Here is a 17,006-nt window from a genome sequence, read left to right as displayed (position 1 = left end):
TGATGTGTGAGGCAGAGGTTATCGCAGTGTTTCCCACAGCATCACCACCTCGGAACTTGTCAGAAATGTACTTTGTCTGGCCTCATTCCAGACCTACGGAATCAGACTCTCGGGTGGGGCCCAGTGATGCATGTTTTAAGGAGCCCACCAGGAGATTCGGATGCACGCTCAAGTGCAAAACCACTGTCGTAGATCAGTGCTTTCCCAACAAACCTGCCTGCCAATCACCTGGGCATCTTGTTAAAGACAGGTCTTGCTTGAGTAGGTCTGGGGGGGGCGCCTGAGATTCTGTTTGTCCAGTGAGTTCCCAGGGGATGTCAGTGCTGCTGGTCTGTGGTGTAGCCTGGTATGAGAGGGATCTCTGGAGGTTCCTATTCATTCTGGAGTCTGCCTCCTGAGCTGCAGGGTGGGGCTGGGGAGAATGGGTTTTCTCATCTGTGCTCTGAAGGGAGGGGGCCCCGTGTCCTCTGGCCCTCCATTCTGTGGGGGACTTGGCTAGAGCAAGGGCCTCGTGGCATCATTTGGGCTTTTTGCTGGGGTTGCTAACGCACGTGGCTGCTGCACAACCGTCTCCCTCCCAGGCTCTGCCTGACTTGCCGCAGTTGCTCCTGCAGCCCTCACCCCTCCTGCCTGACTCCCTTCCTCTCTCCCTCCTCCTCCCTCCCTGCCTCCGTATTTCCCCCCTGGATTCTGCATGTACGGAATTCTTGATCCATCCTCTCCAGCACTGCGGCCCCTGAAGTGCTGCTCTGACCTACCCTTAACGAGAGCCTTGTTAAATGGATGTTTCTAGGCAGATCCTCACTCCCTGCAATTGCCTTTTATTGCAAATTCAGGGTTCTACCACTTCATGGGGAAAATGTAATTGGGTCCTCCCTGGGTGGAAGAAAACAGTCGGGAGAAAGACAGTAATAACTAAGACGATGGTGTATCACCCGATGGGGAGGGCATTAGAATGCTTCTTGGGGATTTCGAGTATATATATGGCTACCAAATGACAGATCCTCCTGAAAGGAGAGAGAGATACATTAGGGGGTGCCTGTGCTTTATAATCATGCAAAATGCCTTTGGACCTGGTTGCAGCAATAACCGAAAGCATTCAATGTCTCCTGTTTTCCTCCCTTTTATGAAACTTGCAGCAGAGCTTGGGGAGTGCGAGCTTCCGGAACACACACCAGAGCTTGTGTCTGAGTTTCGGTTCACTCCAAATCAGACAGAAGCAATGGAATTTGATATCTTCCAGAGATGGAAAGAGTGCAGGTACCTTGATGCTACTGTCTAGCATTGTGATATGTTTACTTATTTTGTCATGTATAAGCGTTTGTCAGACTCCTTTATCCACCAGTAGAATTGCTCCGTTGGTGACTGTAAAACCGCAGCTCCAACTCTTAACTTCTTTCCTGTGCTTCCGTCTTTTCCTCCAAAGGCCCCCATGTCATCTCACTTTTGAGAGATGTGCAACAAGAACCAAACCATACTCTTTCTCTCTCTCTGAATACAGAGCCTGGTTCTGATTCGCTTGTCGTGGCCAGCGGTGTCAGGGCCATCCTGGCAACACCCAGGTGTGGATATCAGGAGATGCTGCCTCAACACACTCCCCCACACCTGTGTCTCTGATGACTCCAGGGCCTGAACCTTCCAGAGCAAACATTTTAGAAACACACTGTGTTGTATAGTAACACACACATTCGAGACCATGTGTTGTTACGTTTCAGGAAATGTGGTTATCACACCCAAGTCCAGCTGAGTTGTTTATCCCTTTGGTTTTTTCCCTCCATTCCCCCTGCAGTCTCCACTTTGATGCCTAGACTACCAACACTGTCTCTTACTTAGTGATTTCCAGATGTTAACCTTTCCCCCCACCCCATCCCATCTTCCCAAAACACTGCCTGTTGCAAGTCACTCTTGGACTCTGGAAATTAGCATAGCTTCCTGTTGTCCCCTAGTCATTCTGAAAAGCTCCTGTGAGATTTTTAATGAAAGGTGGCATTAGTGCATTCTCATGGTGTAACACTGAAACAACACAGAAGTGTGTGGTTGTAGTCGCCCCACCCCACCCCACTCACACAAATACACACCCAGTCTCCTCCCTGCAGGAAGCCATCGTTGGCAGTCTGTTGTGTATTCTTCCAGCCTCTTCCCTTTGCATTCACATATACACATCTACACGAAACAACGTCGTCTTGTTTCCTTAAATGATCATAAGTACTGTTTTGTGATCTTTCTGTTCAATTAACAGTATTATTGGAGATCGACATGCATTATTATAATCCAGTATCCCTCATTGCTATATAACGTTCCATAACGTGGCCGTGCCCTTCAGAATCCTGTGGGTGTACCGAGTCGCAGTTTACATGTGTTTCCGTTGGTTTTTCTAAGGGGAAAGAGCCCTGCCCAGGCGGAACTCTCCTATCTGAATAAAGCGAAGTGGCTGGAAATGTATGGGGTAGACATGCACGTTGTCAGGGTAAGAACTGTGTGCGTTTAAGTAATTCGGTTTTGCTGTTACTGAAAGATGTATAAACAGTGTACAAAGTAACTTGTGGTGAGGAAACTGTTTTTGCTTTCTGCTCTGTGACGACCTGTTAGAACCTTCTACCGACTGTCACTTCGTTTGTTTGTAGGGCAGAGATGGCTGTGAATATTCTCTGGGACTGACGCCGACAGGCATATTAATCTTTGAAGGAGCTAACAAAATAGGCTTATTCTTTTGGTAATTTAGTTTTGTCTAATATTAAAAATGTCTTTTCCTATTTTGTGGTGGAATTCTATGTGGTGGATGATTATTGAGGGATACCTGCAACACCCAGATGCGTTTTAAAAGCGCACCTTACCGTTGTCGTTGTGGGTGTATGGCAGTCGCCCTGGAGCTTCTGGCTAATCACATGTGAATGAATGATTCCTTTTGAGTCAATCTAAGCTTAAAAAGTAGAAAGGAAACTGCTGTTTGATGTGTAGATAGTTTTACTGCAGACCGGGCTTTTAAAATCCTTTCTCTCTGACCAGGCCTAAAATTACCAAGATGGATTTTAAAAAGAGCAAACTGACACTCGTGGTGGTCGAGGACGACGATCAGGTAGGTCTCGCTCCCGTTTTTCCCCCGGCTGTGAATAACCCTACACCGATGTGACAAATGCCCAAACAAGGACCTCGTGCTTCCCCTTGCAGGGGCGTGAGCAAGAGCACACGTTTGTGTTCCGGTTAGACAGTGCCCGGACCTGCAAGCACCTGTGGAAGTGTGCGGTGGAGCATCATGCCTTCTTCCGACTGCGGACGCCGGGAAACAGCAAATCCAACAGATCCGACTTCATCAGGCTGGGCTCTCGCTTCAGATTCAGGTGAGGAGCCTCTTTTTGCAACGTGAGTCACGTGTTTCAAAGAAGGGCAACTGTGATTTTTCTTGTGTGTGTGAATGGAACAGTGGATTTGAGTCCGGAGATGTGGGTGGTACGTCCAGTCCCCGCTTCTTTCTTAAGGCAAGTCACTAAAGCTCTTTTGGCCTCCATATCCTCATTGATAAAGTGGAACTAATAATAAACTTGTTAGTAGCTGACATTTAGCCAGAGCTCTGCTGTCCACTACAGCAGCCACTAGCCACATGTGGCTATTGAAGTGAGTGAATATTAAATAAATTTTAAGATGTGTTTCTTCCATTTCACTAGCCACATTTCAAGTGCTTAGGAGCCATATGAGGCTAGTGGCTACTGCATTGGGCAGTGCAGACATAGGGCAAAGCATCATTGCAGAAAGTTCTGTTGGACAGCATTGTACTAGAACTCTTCATGTAAGGTACGTTGATTATCCCCATTTTACAGAGAGGGAAACTAGGGCCCGGGGCATTACATAAGCTGCCCAAAGTGACACCCTTACAAAGCCAGTGAGTTGTGGAGCCGAGGTTCAACCTCAGGCAGTCTGGCTCTTAAATTTCTAACTGCTCCTGTATTGCCTTTCACATGCCAACGTCAAGAAATTTGGGACCATTCAGAATGAAAGCAGATGTCAATGTGTGTGTGTGACCCAGGCTAGGTTCGGTACATATTTGAACGTGAAAAGAGCCTGAAGACAGAGAGGGCATATTCTGATGTATTTTTGCTTATGATTCTAAGACCATGTTTCTCAAAGTGCATGAAAACTCCCTGGGTGTTTGTTAAAAATGAGCATCAGTGATCTGATCCAAGACCTTTGCAATCAGAATCGATAGGTGTGCCCGTGTGCGTATGTGTAAGGCAAGGGTTGGTTTTCGAGGCACATTTATAGATCTGAGAATCGTAGTTACAAGATCTAAAACTTGACATGGTTTCATAACCTCTACCCACACATGGCATGTCCCTGAACTCTATTTAAAATGCCAAAAGATTTGCTCATTTCACATTTATCTACTGTGCAAGGAAATGGCTGTGTACTTCTGTTTAAAGAATTATTTTGTTTGAATGTATTTTTGAATGCTCCAAGTGGGGGGAAAAAGATGAAGTCGTTTTTTTTTTTTGAGACAGAGTCTCACTGTATTGCCCGGGCTAGAGTGCCATGGCATCATCCTAGCTCACAGCAACCTCAAACTCCTGGGCTCAAGCGATCCTCCTGCCTCAGCCTCCCGAGTAGCTGGGACTACAGGCATGCGCCACCATGCCCGGCTAATTTTTTCTATATATTTTTAGTTGTCCAATTAATTTCTTTCTAATTTTAGTAGAGACGGGGTCTCGCTCTTGCTCAGGCTGGTTTTGAACTCCTAAGCTCAAACAATCCGCCCGCCTCGGCCTCCCAGAGAGCTAGGATTACAGGCGTGAGCCACCGCGCCCGGCCAGACGAAGTCGTTTTTGAGAAAGAATCGAATCACGGGGTTCTGTGGAGAATGGAAAATGTGAGAACTGTAGAGGTTAGCAGAGATATCGATGTTTATTTGAGGTGGAATGAGGCGGGAAGGACAGTCAGGGTGTTTGGCCATGGCAGACTTTTCCCTCCTGGGAAAAAAACCACCCTGGGATTTGGCCCAGACCACGCTCCCTTGTGCTTTTCCAGAAATTTAAGAAGGAAAGGGAAGTTTGGAGATGAGGTTGCCCCTTGGAGGCACTCAGAGCAGGTGGCAAGCAGCTCCTTCCATCTCATAAATCAGAAACCAAGAGCAACTGAAATTAAGCAGTGGTGGGTAAATCAGATAGAACCAGCGTACCTCCTGGAAGCTACAGCTGGGTGTCACATTGGTTGAAACCCAGAAAGCCTTGGTGAAATAAGTAATGTTTCCCTTGGCATAGCAAGGAAAGCCAAGGTTTAGTTAAGTGGGCATTGAGAACAGCCTTTTAAAAGATGAGTGAAATGTCTACGCAGTGTGTTCCATGAAAGGTTATTTTATGTGCAAATCAATGTTCTCTTAATCAAATGTTCCAAGTGCTCAGACCTGCTTGATTTGTGCAGCCGATTTAGGCTGGTACCTAAATTGCAGGTTTTGTCCTTTGGTGGAAATATCTGCCCCTGTAATATAGCCTGGATTTGGCAAAGGAGGTTTTATTTCCAAATGGAAGACTGAACTTAGTGTGTCTTTACCAAACGACTTCAAGCTAAGTTGAAATGTAACTTAGAGCTCTTGGAAATAAATGTGTACTTTCAAATACACGTAATGTGCTGAGATTCCGGTACTGGTAACATGCCATAAAATATTTACTTCCCAGCGGGCGGACGGAATATCAGGCTACACACGGCACCAGGTTACGAAGGACCAGCACCTTTGAGAGGAAGCCGAGTAAACGTTATCCGTCCCGGAGACATTCGACATTCAAAGGTTGTGTGTGTTTCTTTCTGTGTTGGCGCTGTACATTACGGTTTAGTCACTTAAGCTCCAAGGAGCTTGGTTAAGCAGCTTGTGAAGAAACTTCCTGTAGTTCTGCTCCATTCTGGAGCTTTTGAAAGAAGTCCCAGTGGTGTCTCTTAATGAGAATCAGATCACTTCGGCCATCCTGTGTCATTAGTCTTTCCCCTTTGGATGTGCTCATTTGTTTCTCCTCCTTTCCCGTATTTCTTTCGTGTGCTGCTTTTAGACCTGGGACCAAGCCCTGGGACTCAGGAGTATCATAGGGAAGCACCTTTCTTGCCTATACAGGGTACCGTGTCTTGAAAGGAAACTCAGTCCCTTCTCTCCACCATCTTGTGGGGACACCAGGCTCCCGCTAAGCAGAATTCTGACCACGTACAAGTAGATGCAAAACTTGTAGACATTTAGCTCAGTTCCCACTGACAGGGCAAACACACCTCACCCTTAAATTGAGCCAGGCCCCAAAACGCCAGCCCCCTCCCCCTTTCTGTAGCTCCCCGACCCTTGTCTGCCGTTTACCTCACGCCTGTGTGAGGCCTGGGGTATGGTGGCAGCTTGGCCAGCGCAGGAGCAGGCTGGGCTCACCTCCGCCGGACCAAGCCTCCAAGTCCCACCTCATAGCTCTTCTCTCTCCGCACTGGACTGCTTCCCCATTCAGGACGCCCCAATAGCAGGAAGTTGTTTGCTCTCTTACAGAAAGGCCTCTCTGTACTCTCAGCCGCCCTGCCCTTTCTGTATATGGTTTGCTGGTAGTGGCAAATCCACACGTTTTTCTTGCACAGCTCGGGACTTAGTGGGCCTCCTAGGGACCTGGTACCCCTACCTGCTCCCTTCTAGAATCTGTAACCTTTCTTTATGAACAACAGTGCAGTAGCGTGACAGCCCGAAATTCTTAGCCACGTTAGTGAAGGAAAGATGCCCACAGCCCAGGAAAGAGGGCCTCACCTTCCGGAAAGGCCAGAGGTTGGGGGTGTGTCCAGGGAAGGGTGATGGGCTGATGAAGTGTGATTGCAGCACCTAGGGAGGGAGGGGCGCGAGCTCCCTCTGTTCCAGGGCTATTTCTCCATGAGGAGGTTTGTGCTTGTGTGCGTAGTCCGCCAGGTCAGAGTCGTCGTCCAGAAATAGCCCCGTATGAGGAAGAATTGTCCAGAGATCAAAAGAGCTACCTCCAGACAGCAGTGAGCTCCCAGTCCCTAACAGGTGTGAGCAGGCACGAAGGGAAAGACCCCCGGAGTGGTTTTCGCAGTCGGGGAGTGGGCGTCCCATGGTTTGACCCCAGCAGACAGCTTTAGAGGTCTCCCAGGTTCTGTCATTTTCTTCGCTTTCCTTCCTGGTCTCTGTCTTCTTTTTTCTCCTGTATTTTTCTGGCTTTTTTTTCCCCCAGAGTTCTAGCTGCTTCTTCGTGAAGCCTTTAATGATTTTTCCCTGCCACTTTTTAAAACAAAATGGAGTATAGATGAATAAGCTCTGCCTCATCCCGGCCCCCTTCCACACGGACGCGCTCTCGCACCTGCCCCGAGGTCCCTCAGTCCAGACTCACGCTTGTATTTCATCCTTTATCACCTGGTGCTGTTTTTCCTTTTACCTGCTTCTCTGTCTCTGTCTCAAGCTCCTCGAGAGCAGGGACTGTGTCTTTCTCTCTGCCTCCCAGTGTGCCCGCCCCTGAGAACCTGTTCGCAGGATGGTTCCTGAGTGAATTGTTAGGAGAGACAATTGACTCTCCCTCAGGAAAGCAGAAGTAGCCACAGTGCAGATCCGCCTGGGTCCAGGCTGGAACTGTGATCGCTGACGTCTCTTTCCTGACCATTGCCTGTCATTGTGTTGTGAAAGTTACAAAGCTCTCCAGAATGTCATAACTTTCTGTTTTTCCTTTAAAGCAAGCAACCCGGTGATAGCGGCTCAGCTCTGGTAAGTCTCTCCCCTGTCCCCCACACTCCAAAGTACAGCTCTCCTCTCCAACTATTGTATTTATTTGCAACACTGACTTTCACCGTTTTTTTTTTTTTTTTTGAGACAGAGTCTTGCTCTCTGTTGTCCTGCGTAGAGTGCAGTGGCGTCATCCAAGCTCACTGCAGGCTCAAACTCCTGAGCTCAGGCGATCCTCAGCCTCCTGCTCCCGGGTAGCTGGGACTACAGGCACACGCCAGGACACCTGGCTGATTTTTCTATTTTTAGTAGAGACGGGGTCTCGCTCTTGCTCAGGCTGGTCTCCAGCTCCTGAGCTCAAGTCATCCTCCCGCCTTGGCCTCCCAGAGTGCTGGGATTACAGGCGTGAGTCACTGAGCCCAGCCGACTTTTACCTTAATACAATGAAATCAGAACGTCAATTACTTAATCATTTTTTCCCCCTTTTCCTGCTGCCTGGCTATACATCCTCCTGGCTTTCAATAAGTACACAATAGAAGGTTTTAAGACTGGTTTCTTTTTTTTAAACACAGCTGCTCTGTTGGAGTAGCTGCGTGCTTTGTTTACTGTAACAGGGGTGGTGAAGGTGAGAGCACGTGTACAGCTCGCCGTGCCGATGGCGTGCCAGGCAGTGACGGGAGGGCAGGGCTGTGCTCGTGAGCAGAAGCGAGACGGGAGCAGATGCTGGATTTGCTCAGTGACGTGCAGGTTTTATAGTCTCACATTGTAGAAGACATTAAACACCTCTACTGAAGTTCCTGCAGGGAAAAGAACTTATCCCAAGACTGAAAATCTCCAGCGCAGGAGTCAGCAGACTTTCCCTGCAAGGGCCAGATAGTAAACATCTTGGGCTTTGCAGGCTCTGCCGTCTCGTCCACAACTACTCAGCTCTGCTGCTGTAGCGCGAAAGCTGCCGTAGATGGTGTGTGAATGAACGAACGCGAGTGGACACCAGTAAGACTTTACTCGCAGATACTGGTGGGCCACATTTGACCCGTGGGGCATAGTTTGATGGCCGCTTCCCTAGCGCAGGTGTTGTGGATCTTGCCTGATACTAGATTTATCTGGGGAGCCGTACTTACCTGAAACATCCCCCTCAGCCAGGCCACACCCCGGGCTCATTGGCTCAGTCTCTCGGGCGGAACCCAGATATCTATCTTTTAAAGCTCCCCAGGTGAGTCTACCTGGTATATGCCTCTCTTTCTCCCTCTGAAATAACTGTCTTTCTTACATGAGTTTTCACTTGTTAGGTGGATGAGCTGTCATGTGAGAGAGCCACAGGCTATAGTTGTTTTGACCCTGGGTCTGAACTCCAGCCTCTCTGTCATCCCAGGCTCAGGTGTCGAGGCTGCTAGGGAGGGTGGCCTTCGAGATGGGCACAGCTTGACTGTGCTGTGTGCTCCCAGGACAGTTGGCAGAACATGGCATGTGGAATAACAGTCCTGGCCGAGGCATCTGGAGACTTCCTTTCTAGCACCAGCTTTGCTCTAGCCCAGCTCTGGGGCCATAGGCCTTCCCCTTTCTTGGCCTCCTTTTTCATTTTTGCAAACAAGGGGGTTTGACTAGATCAATGTTCTCCCAAACTTTTTTACCCTCTGATTTTCACCCTCCAGAAGAAACCTGACATAAAAGCCCAACATACAGAAAAGATGAAAACGGAGCTACTCTGGATGGACCGGAGTTGGGAGGAGAGGGGTCAGTGCCTGTCGGCTCATCTGCCTCTTCCCCAGCCGGGGTAGCTCCAAGGCATCGTCAAATAACTCAGGGACACAGCCAGCCTTTCTTATCACATGGCTGGAAACCCAGCCTCGAGTCTCTGATTCCAAATGTACTTGCAGTGCTGAAGGGGCTCTGGTCCTGTCGTGCTGCCCCACAGTGTCCCGGCCCCTGAGGGTGGGAGGAGGCTGCAGTGCTCTTGCATGGTTTGGCTGTAGGTCTGCAGGTCTGCCCTGTTTCTAAGCTCCTCTTGGCAGGTTGTGGGCTAAAAAGCATCTACATCTTTCTCAGCCTGTCAGGGTGTCTCACTTTTAATTCTTAGGAGCTTGTAAGTTACGGCATTTCTTTCCTTTGTTCTTTAAGGAGGTGATTGTTTTGTTTGTTTGTTTGTTTTTCCCTAATAAAATTACATTTTCCTATTAGCATCTAGTGGAGATTATATATTCGGAACCAAAACAAACTAAAGAAAAAATCTACACACACACACATACACACACAGAAGCCCTGGTAAATATACCCTTTAGGAACAAATGAGCTAATAACTGCTGTTCGCAGCTGTTCAATTGCTCTTCACAGCCTGTGGGATCCCAGGGTGAGTAGGATTGCTATGGGAGCCATGGATGAAATTGTGCCCCGGGCTGCAGAGGTGCTACCAGGAAAATAGCACCTCGAAGAACACTTAACCTACCTGATGGAATCCTGCAGGAGGTGATCTGGCCCCGAGCCTAGCTCTGTCGCTGGCCTCTCTGAAAACTGGAACACAGAGCCATTTAGACCCCAAACAAGACCGATAATGATACGTTTCCCTCTCAGAGTGGGAGAAGCAAGCAGTAACCCTTGATTTCAAGCATACCACTCTAGCAACAAGGGTTGCCCAATGATCGTGCCACGTTTGTGGTTTTTCTGGCAGATGTTGAGTTTGCATTTTAAACACACTGTATTTTATACCAACCTGCTCCGTTTTTTTGTTTGTTTGTTTGTTTTTAAACCAGAGCAGTTACAGTTAAGATTCCATCAAAATAGGATCATGCACGAGGAGCCCTGACCTTTTCTCGGGGCCCTGTGAGCACCATGTTGGTTTAGCAGAAGGAAGATAGGCTTTGGAATTAAGCACATGTGGCTTCCAGCCCTGGCTCTGCCACGGACTAGCTGGGTGACCCTGAGTGAGTTTCCTAATTCTCTGTTAGGCAACTGTTCCTTTATCTATAAAACGAGGCGGTTAACATTTGTTGACCTCATAGCCTTGTTGTGTGGATTAAATAATAACAGATGTGAAGTTTCCAGTACAGGCCTGGTAAGGAGTGAACACTCCAGAGTGGGCCAGATCATTGGCGGCATTTTTAATGGCAAGGTATCCAGTGCCCAGTGGTATAGGTGCTCAGGAGTGACTGGCGACTCTCCTTCCAGCTGGAAAGATCTCTGAGCATCCTTAGAGCTTCCTAGTGCCATGGGGCCACCCAGCGATGCCAGGGCAGGCCTGAAATGACTTGACATGCCCAAATGAAAGACCCTCCTTTTTGCCACCAAAATGTGACATCAAGGCTGCATTCTGGAGTATTACTTAGTTGCTTCTATTTGTGAGCTCTAAAGTGACAAATGAAAAGTTGCTATTTGTAGTTTCCCTGGTTATAAGTTTGTTTAAGCAGCCAGTAACCAAAAAGAAATAGTATGTAAAGCTCCTAATGGAGCAGGTAGCATGTAGGAGTAGTTCATGATTATTAAATAAATGAATAATAATGCCACTTTGCCACCTGTTACATTTTTCTTTTCTTTTCTTTTTTAGCTCTAAGACAAATCCTGAAGTCCATAATTACCAGGTAAGATACTGCTTTTAAAGGTTTTCTCAAAGTTTCTAGATTTTCCATAATGAGTAGACATTATATTTAAAATCAGATATTGAGGAAATAGTAACAGTGTGTGTTTTTTGAGAAAATAATAAGAGGGGAATGCTTTCCTCCTGGGCCCTGCTGCTTCTTGGCCGTCTGAACTGGCTGTTTCTCTTAACCTTGTCAAGTGTGAGGACACATGTTTAAGTTTCTGGGTGGTCAGACACAATCTCTTAGTGGCATTCAAGTGAGGCAGCTTTTTGTCAAAGTGTGTTCTAGGCCTAGGGAACACGAGTCTCTTGAGACGTGCCTCCAGGAAAGGATGTTTTGGTCAAATGTTTGAGAAATGTTGTTCTTCATTCCCCTTCTTGGATTTTACAGTGCCCATTGGAGCGTAAAGTACTGAGAAATCCTGCAAGAAATACGCATTTTATTTTTTTAATCCAGCATTTCCCCAAATCATTTGCATCTTGGTCCCTTCCCCCCATAAAAAAAACTAGCCTCTCCTCCTCCCCTTTTTTTGGAGTGGTGGTGAACCCATTAACATGAATGGACCAGTAGTTTCTGGAACCCACTTTGTAAAAAGCACTGTGCTAGGCGCATCACCTAGAAGGAACACAGGTACGTTTCGGTGGCTGGGTGTTCTGCTCTTTTCAATCTGGCCAGCCAGACTGCCCACCTGCCCGTCCACCTGGGCTCAGTAGAGTGGAAGGCATGGTCCACAGCCCAGCCTGGATCAAGCACATCCCTCTCTCTGGCCATTCATAGCCTTCTACCACCTGGCTCCAACTTCTCACCGCTCCCCAGCACACACCATATGTTCAGCTCCTAGGGAATTACATAATTGTTGCCCCATCGTTTCTTCCCACTGTTCCCTTGCCTGTGCATGTCTGCCTGGAAGTCCTTTGCCTCCTGTCAGTACATTAAAACATCTCTCAAAGACCAGCTCGGAAGCCACCTCCTCCATAGTGCCTTCTCTGATCTCGACTGGCAGCCTTCGGCACCAGTGGTTCTCAGTCCTGCTGCTCATTAAAACCATCTGGCCAGCTTTAAAAAAATAACCAGTGCTTGGGCCTCACCCCTGAAAGATTGAAGAAGAAACTCTAGGGGTAGGATCTGGGCACCGGTACAGTTTCTGAGCTCCTGCGGTGGTTCTAAGGAGCAGCTGGGCGGGGGCCCCTGGATTGGTGATGTGTACTTCACTTCCTAGGTGGTCATTTGTGCTTAGAAGCAGCATCCATGTCTAATGACTTCTAACTTGGAGCCATCTCTTGTCCTGGGTGGGTGTGACTGCCCAAGGGACACTACTCTCCTGGGTTTTCTGTGCCCTGTCATCAGTCGGGATTTGAATGTCACAAGTAATGAAGCTGTTCCATAAACTATTTCACTTTGCAGCCTTATTCTAATATATCCCCTTTCTTGATCTTTCATCAATGTAGATATTAATTCCTTAGACGGGGGTGAGATCCCAGTGTATATCCTCGTGAGGTTTCCAAATTATGTCTCAGAAGAATATTGTGATAATTGATTTCCATACATGAAATCATATTCCCAGTGTGCAGAACCTGGAAATGACTTGCAAGTTTGAGGGAATAACAAGTTACAAGTGCTTTGAACTTGGTAGGGGAGAAGTCCGGTTCCTGCTCTCCTTGCCTGCCTTGAGTGCTTGAATCTTCTTATTCACAGATTGGTTTTTGTTGAGTGATTTTCAGTTGTGAGTAACTGGAATGTTGTAGGGGAAGGGAAAAGTGGTTGATGGGTGATTCAAGCACAGTGCTTGAGGGAGAAAAAATAAAAACGAAGCATAGCAGCTTAGCACGGCCCCTGCCCTTGCCCCGCCAGGCTCTCGGGTGTGTTCTCACCGTGCGTTCTCTGCTTAGAGTGAACGTCCAGGCGATTGTTGAAATCAAATCTACAGAAACTGTTATCAAGACATTGTTCTTTCAGCAGCTTTGGCAACCACTGGTCCCTTGCACCTTTGCCGGTCTTAGAGGTCCTCTGTTGCTCTGTCAGGGTTTAGGAGTAGACTGGGAAGAGGACGTCCTGAGAAACGACCTGGTCTGCATCTGAATGCCATGAAGGCTTTTCGGGAGGATGGTGTTGCAGCATTTATCTCATTCTGAGCGCAGCAAGGTCAGCCAACTGCAAAGGGTGGATCACCGTGTTCTCAATGAGAATGCTACTGGCATTTGGGGAGGGACAGTTCTTCATTGTTTGGGACTGTCCCTGTAACTACAGGATGTTTAGCTTCCTGTTTCACAGTTACACCAGTTGAGAACCACCTGGGTTAGCGTTAAAATACTCTTGACAGTTGAGCATGTAAAAAGAAAAATTACCAGAGGAAGGGTCTGGAATCTCCTTTTTCTAGGTGTGTGGATGAGGTTCCCAGCCCTCTCTGGGGAATCTGATTTGATTGTGTTTGAAGACAGAGAACAGAACAGAGGGTGCAGTTGTCTTTTGTTGAAGACCCAGTGAGTGGAGCCCTGTTTGGGATCTGTGTGATCAAAACACCTGGAATAGTTTGGCTCTGGGCAAATCGTCTGAACTCGGGGGGTTTCTGTATCCCCTAAAAGAGAGAAATGTGGAGAGATTGCATCTGGGAGATGCCAACGCTGTGGTGAGTGCTCACACTCTGCTGGGAGGTACTTTCTCCTTTTTCCTGCAGCGTGTCCTTTGGGGGGCTGCAGACTCAGCTTCCCGACAGACACCTTTGAAGGAGAAAAGAAAGGCCACTGGAATACAGAGTAGGCAGGAAGGGCATCTCAGGTCCATGAAAATTGAATGACCAGAATTGCTGAGAATTTTCTATACCGGAGAGCTGGCTACTTTGCTTGTTAGCCAAAGCTGCAGGAGAGGGAGAAGGAGGGGAAGAAATCATTAAGAGTAATGGTGGCAAGACTGTAGTGGCGTAAATGTCAGGAGGGCTGAATGTGCCCCGTGGAAAGTTTAGCCTGGAGAAGCTCCGTGACTTCTGGCAACGTCTAGGGCCGCTGCCCTCTGCAGGCCAGAGTGGACGGGCACCTGCTACCTGGCAGGCGTCATTCACCCTGGTCCTTTTGAGAGTCACCGGTCTGGATCTATTTTCTTATCTTAAAATGGGCAGCTTTCTTCCTTCGTTTTCTTCCTTTCCTTCCTTTCTTCCCTCCCTCCCTCCCTTCTTCCAGTTTTATCAGGATAATAAGTGCTCTGGCTAGATTTTTGTTTGTTTTGATATTTTGTTTGGGATTACATTTTAGAAAATTATTTTTATTGCTTAAACCAAGGGAGAAAGAAAAAATTTTCACCCACAGCCCTGCTGCCTTACGTAGCGTCCCCATCCAGTCCTTGTCTGTGTGCAGATGTAACTGTTCCACGTGGTCATCGTCATTTTCAGCAGTGACAAAAATCGTTTCTGAAGAGAGAAATTGCCTCCCACTCTCCCCATCTTTCTGGCACCTTCCGCCTGCTCCCTTGCGAGAGATGAATTCAGCCTGTCTTGGACACTCTGGATGGCCTCTTTCAAGGCAGATGCTGTCATCTTCCTTCCGAGGGCAGCTTCCGCGCCTTTGTCAGTGAAGGAAACTCGATGATCCTGGGAAACGCCCATCCCCCAGCCAGGGTTTAGTTACAGCCTTTCTATTCACCACCGCCCCCCCTTCCCCAGGAAAAGAGACAGTGAATAAAGACCATAGAAATTAAAAGGTCGTCAAATAATCAAGTTTGGTATTTTATTTCTAGCCTCAGTATCATCCTAATATCCACCCCAGCCAGCCCCGATGGCATCCTCACTCTCCAAATGTCAGGTAAGTGCTTGAGCTCACGGAAGCTGTGCCTTCGAAAGCTCTGCTTTTTCTCCAGGAAAGTTCAGATTCTAGTTAGTTATGATTGGAAGGTCTGCATCTGCCACAACTCTCAAGGGTTGCATTGTCACGGCAGAGACGGATGATTTGCAGAGCAAAGGAAGCTAGCGATGAGTGGGGGCTCACTAAAGGTATGCTGTGTGAAATAAAAAATAAAAAAGAATTGATTTTTTAAAAACATTCTAACGTCAGATATTTTTGGTTTGGTTTTGTATTCGAGATGTTACTTAAAATTTCGAAGTAACATTTTCTGTCTTGAGAATTCATTTACTTAAAATGTGACTAAACCTTTGGGATTTTTGTTGTTGTTTAAGGATTTTTTTTTTTCTCAGGGATGGAGGGGTACAGTTTGCTTTTTGTGACAATGGCTCTTCTAAACCCAGGGGTCAGTAAACTTTTTCTGTAAAGGGCCAGATAGTCATTCTTTTCAGCTTTGTGGTCGCTGTCACAACTACTCAGCCCTGCCATTTTAGCTCAGAAACAGCCATAGACAATCCATACGTGAGAGGCTGTGGCTGTGTTTCAATAAAACTGCTTTACAGATAGACAGTGGCATTGGGTTGTCGTTTAAGGACCTTGGCCCTAACCTCCCATAATCCCTCCTGAGCCAACTGGCATCTGCTGTACTGTGTTTATAGTTAGGCTTGAAAGTTTTTTTAAGGCTAGCATTGTGAAAGCAAACGTTCCTTTAAGATTTGAATTTTAGATCAGTCTTAATTGGTGTTTATGTGTGAAGCTATTTCAGAAACAGAGTTGGTGAATTCAGCTTGCATAAAGGTGAGGTTGCTAGCCTCATACTCTTTGAAAAAACTATGGAGAATGGAGTGATGGAAATAAATCCGCTCAGAGCAAGGCAAATAGAATTTTGTTGGGGATCCTGTAACACAACAGTGAGATTTTATTATAAACACTTGATATTCATGTACCTTTTCAAAGCCAGTTAGATTTGTGGAGGGATCATTCTGTATTTCAAAGGTAGGTTTTTTTCCAGGCAAGAGAAATGGAAAAGATGTATAGAAGTGCTATTTTTATTAACATTGCTTTTACAAAGTCTGTACTTATCATTGCCTCCTTTATCATATTGGCTTCTTTCAGAGGCATGACCTAGCCCAGCTTTTCATGGCCAGGATTCTGAGGAAAGCTGCAGACAGCTCCTCTCTGGGGGGCTTCGCCACGGGGGGCCTCGGCATCACCTAGGAGCTTGTTACTGCAAGTTCCCAGCCTCCCCCCCCCCCGCCGCCCCCCCCCACTGCCTGAATCGGGCTCTGGGTGGGGCCCAGCATTCTGTCTCTCATCAAGCTGTCCAAACACTTTTGGCAAGTGCTGCCTAAGGCATTTAAGGTGCACATTAGCATGATAAAAGCTCTGCGAAGTCCTGTGGTACTTTCCCCAGACTGACTTATCCACCAGACCCCCTTTGAGAAATGATGACTCAGCCATGTACAGAGCTTTGCTCTACTTGGAAGTTGATAGATGATCTGCATTTTTAAAATACTAACTAATGAAAATCCATTCATTTCCGTTTGTGAGCCATCTCCATTCACGTGGTTCATGGTTCCCCCTGCCCACTTCCTTTGTGTTTGTGTTGTTTTACTCACATTTCTGAATTTTCTCCCATCCTCCCACTAATCGTTCACTCTGAAAACACAACAGGCCATCCGTTCAGGATGACAGGTCGCATTGGAAGGCATCGGCCAGTGGAGATGACAGCCCTTTTGATTATGTGCACGACCAGAACCAGAAGAACTTAGGAGGGATGCAGAGTATGATGTATCGAGATAAACTCATGACTGCACTTTGACAGACTGAAGCATCTCACTTCCATTCACCATCATGGTTTCATTGCATTCCATGAAAAGTGTCTTGGCATCACACGGATGTGCTCGTACAAGTGTCTTTAAGGAGTAGTTCTGAAAG

The 17,006-nt window shown here is 47.2% G+C and overlaps 1 protein-coding gene across 2 annotated transcripts in view; it reads left to right on the top strand.

Moving 5' to 3' along the window:
• Positions 1-17,006, top strand: part of EPB41L4B (erythrocyte membrane protein band 4.1 like 4B) — a 133,209-nt gene that overhangs the window by 54,853 nt on the left and 61,350 nt on the right. The window contains exons 8-17 of one of the 2 annotated variants that reach the window (XM_012638552.1): positions 1,140-1,260; positions 2,380-2,467; positions 2,625-2,713; positions 3,007-3,076; positions 3,169-3,338; positions 5,664-5,773; positions 7,681-7,711; positions 11,208-11,241; positions 14,968-15,032; positions 16,743-17,006. In XM_012638552.1, the coding sequence (XP_012494006.1) occupies positions 1,140-1,260; positions 2,380-2,467; positions 2,625-2,713; positions 3,007-3,076; positions 3,169-3,338; positions 5,664-5,773; positions 7,681-7,711; positions 11,208-11,241; positions 14,968-15,032; positions 16,743-16,890 (926 nt within the window). In that variant the 3' untranslated portion in view covers positions 16,891-17,006. The remainder of the gene's footprint in view (positions 1-1,139; positions 1,261-2,379; positions 2,468-2,624; positions 2,714-3,006; positions 3,077-3,168; positions 3,339-5,663; positions 5,774-7,680; positions 7,712-11,207; positions 11,242-14,967; positions 15,033-16,742) is intronic. The other variant, XM_012638551.1, reaches the window with a different exon arrangement.

Source organism: Propithecus coquereli, unplaced genomic scaffold (genome assembly GCF_000956105.1).
Source record: "Propithecus coquereli isolate 6110/MARCELLA unplaced genomic scaffold, Pcoq_1.0 Scaffold130, whole genome shotgun sequence".
Taxonomy (NCBI): Eukaryota; Metazoa; Chordata; class Mammalia; order Primates; family Indriidae; genus Propithecus; species Propithecus coquereli.
This window is presented reverse-complemented; position numbering and strand designations above follow the sequence as displayed.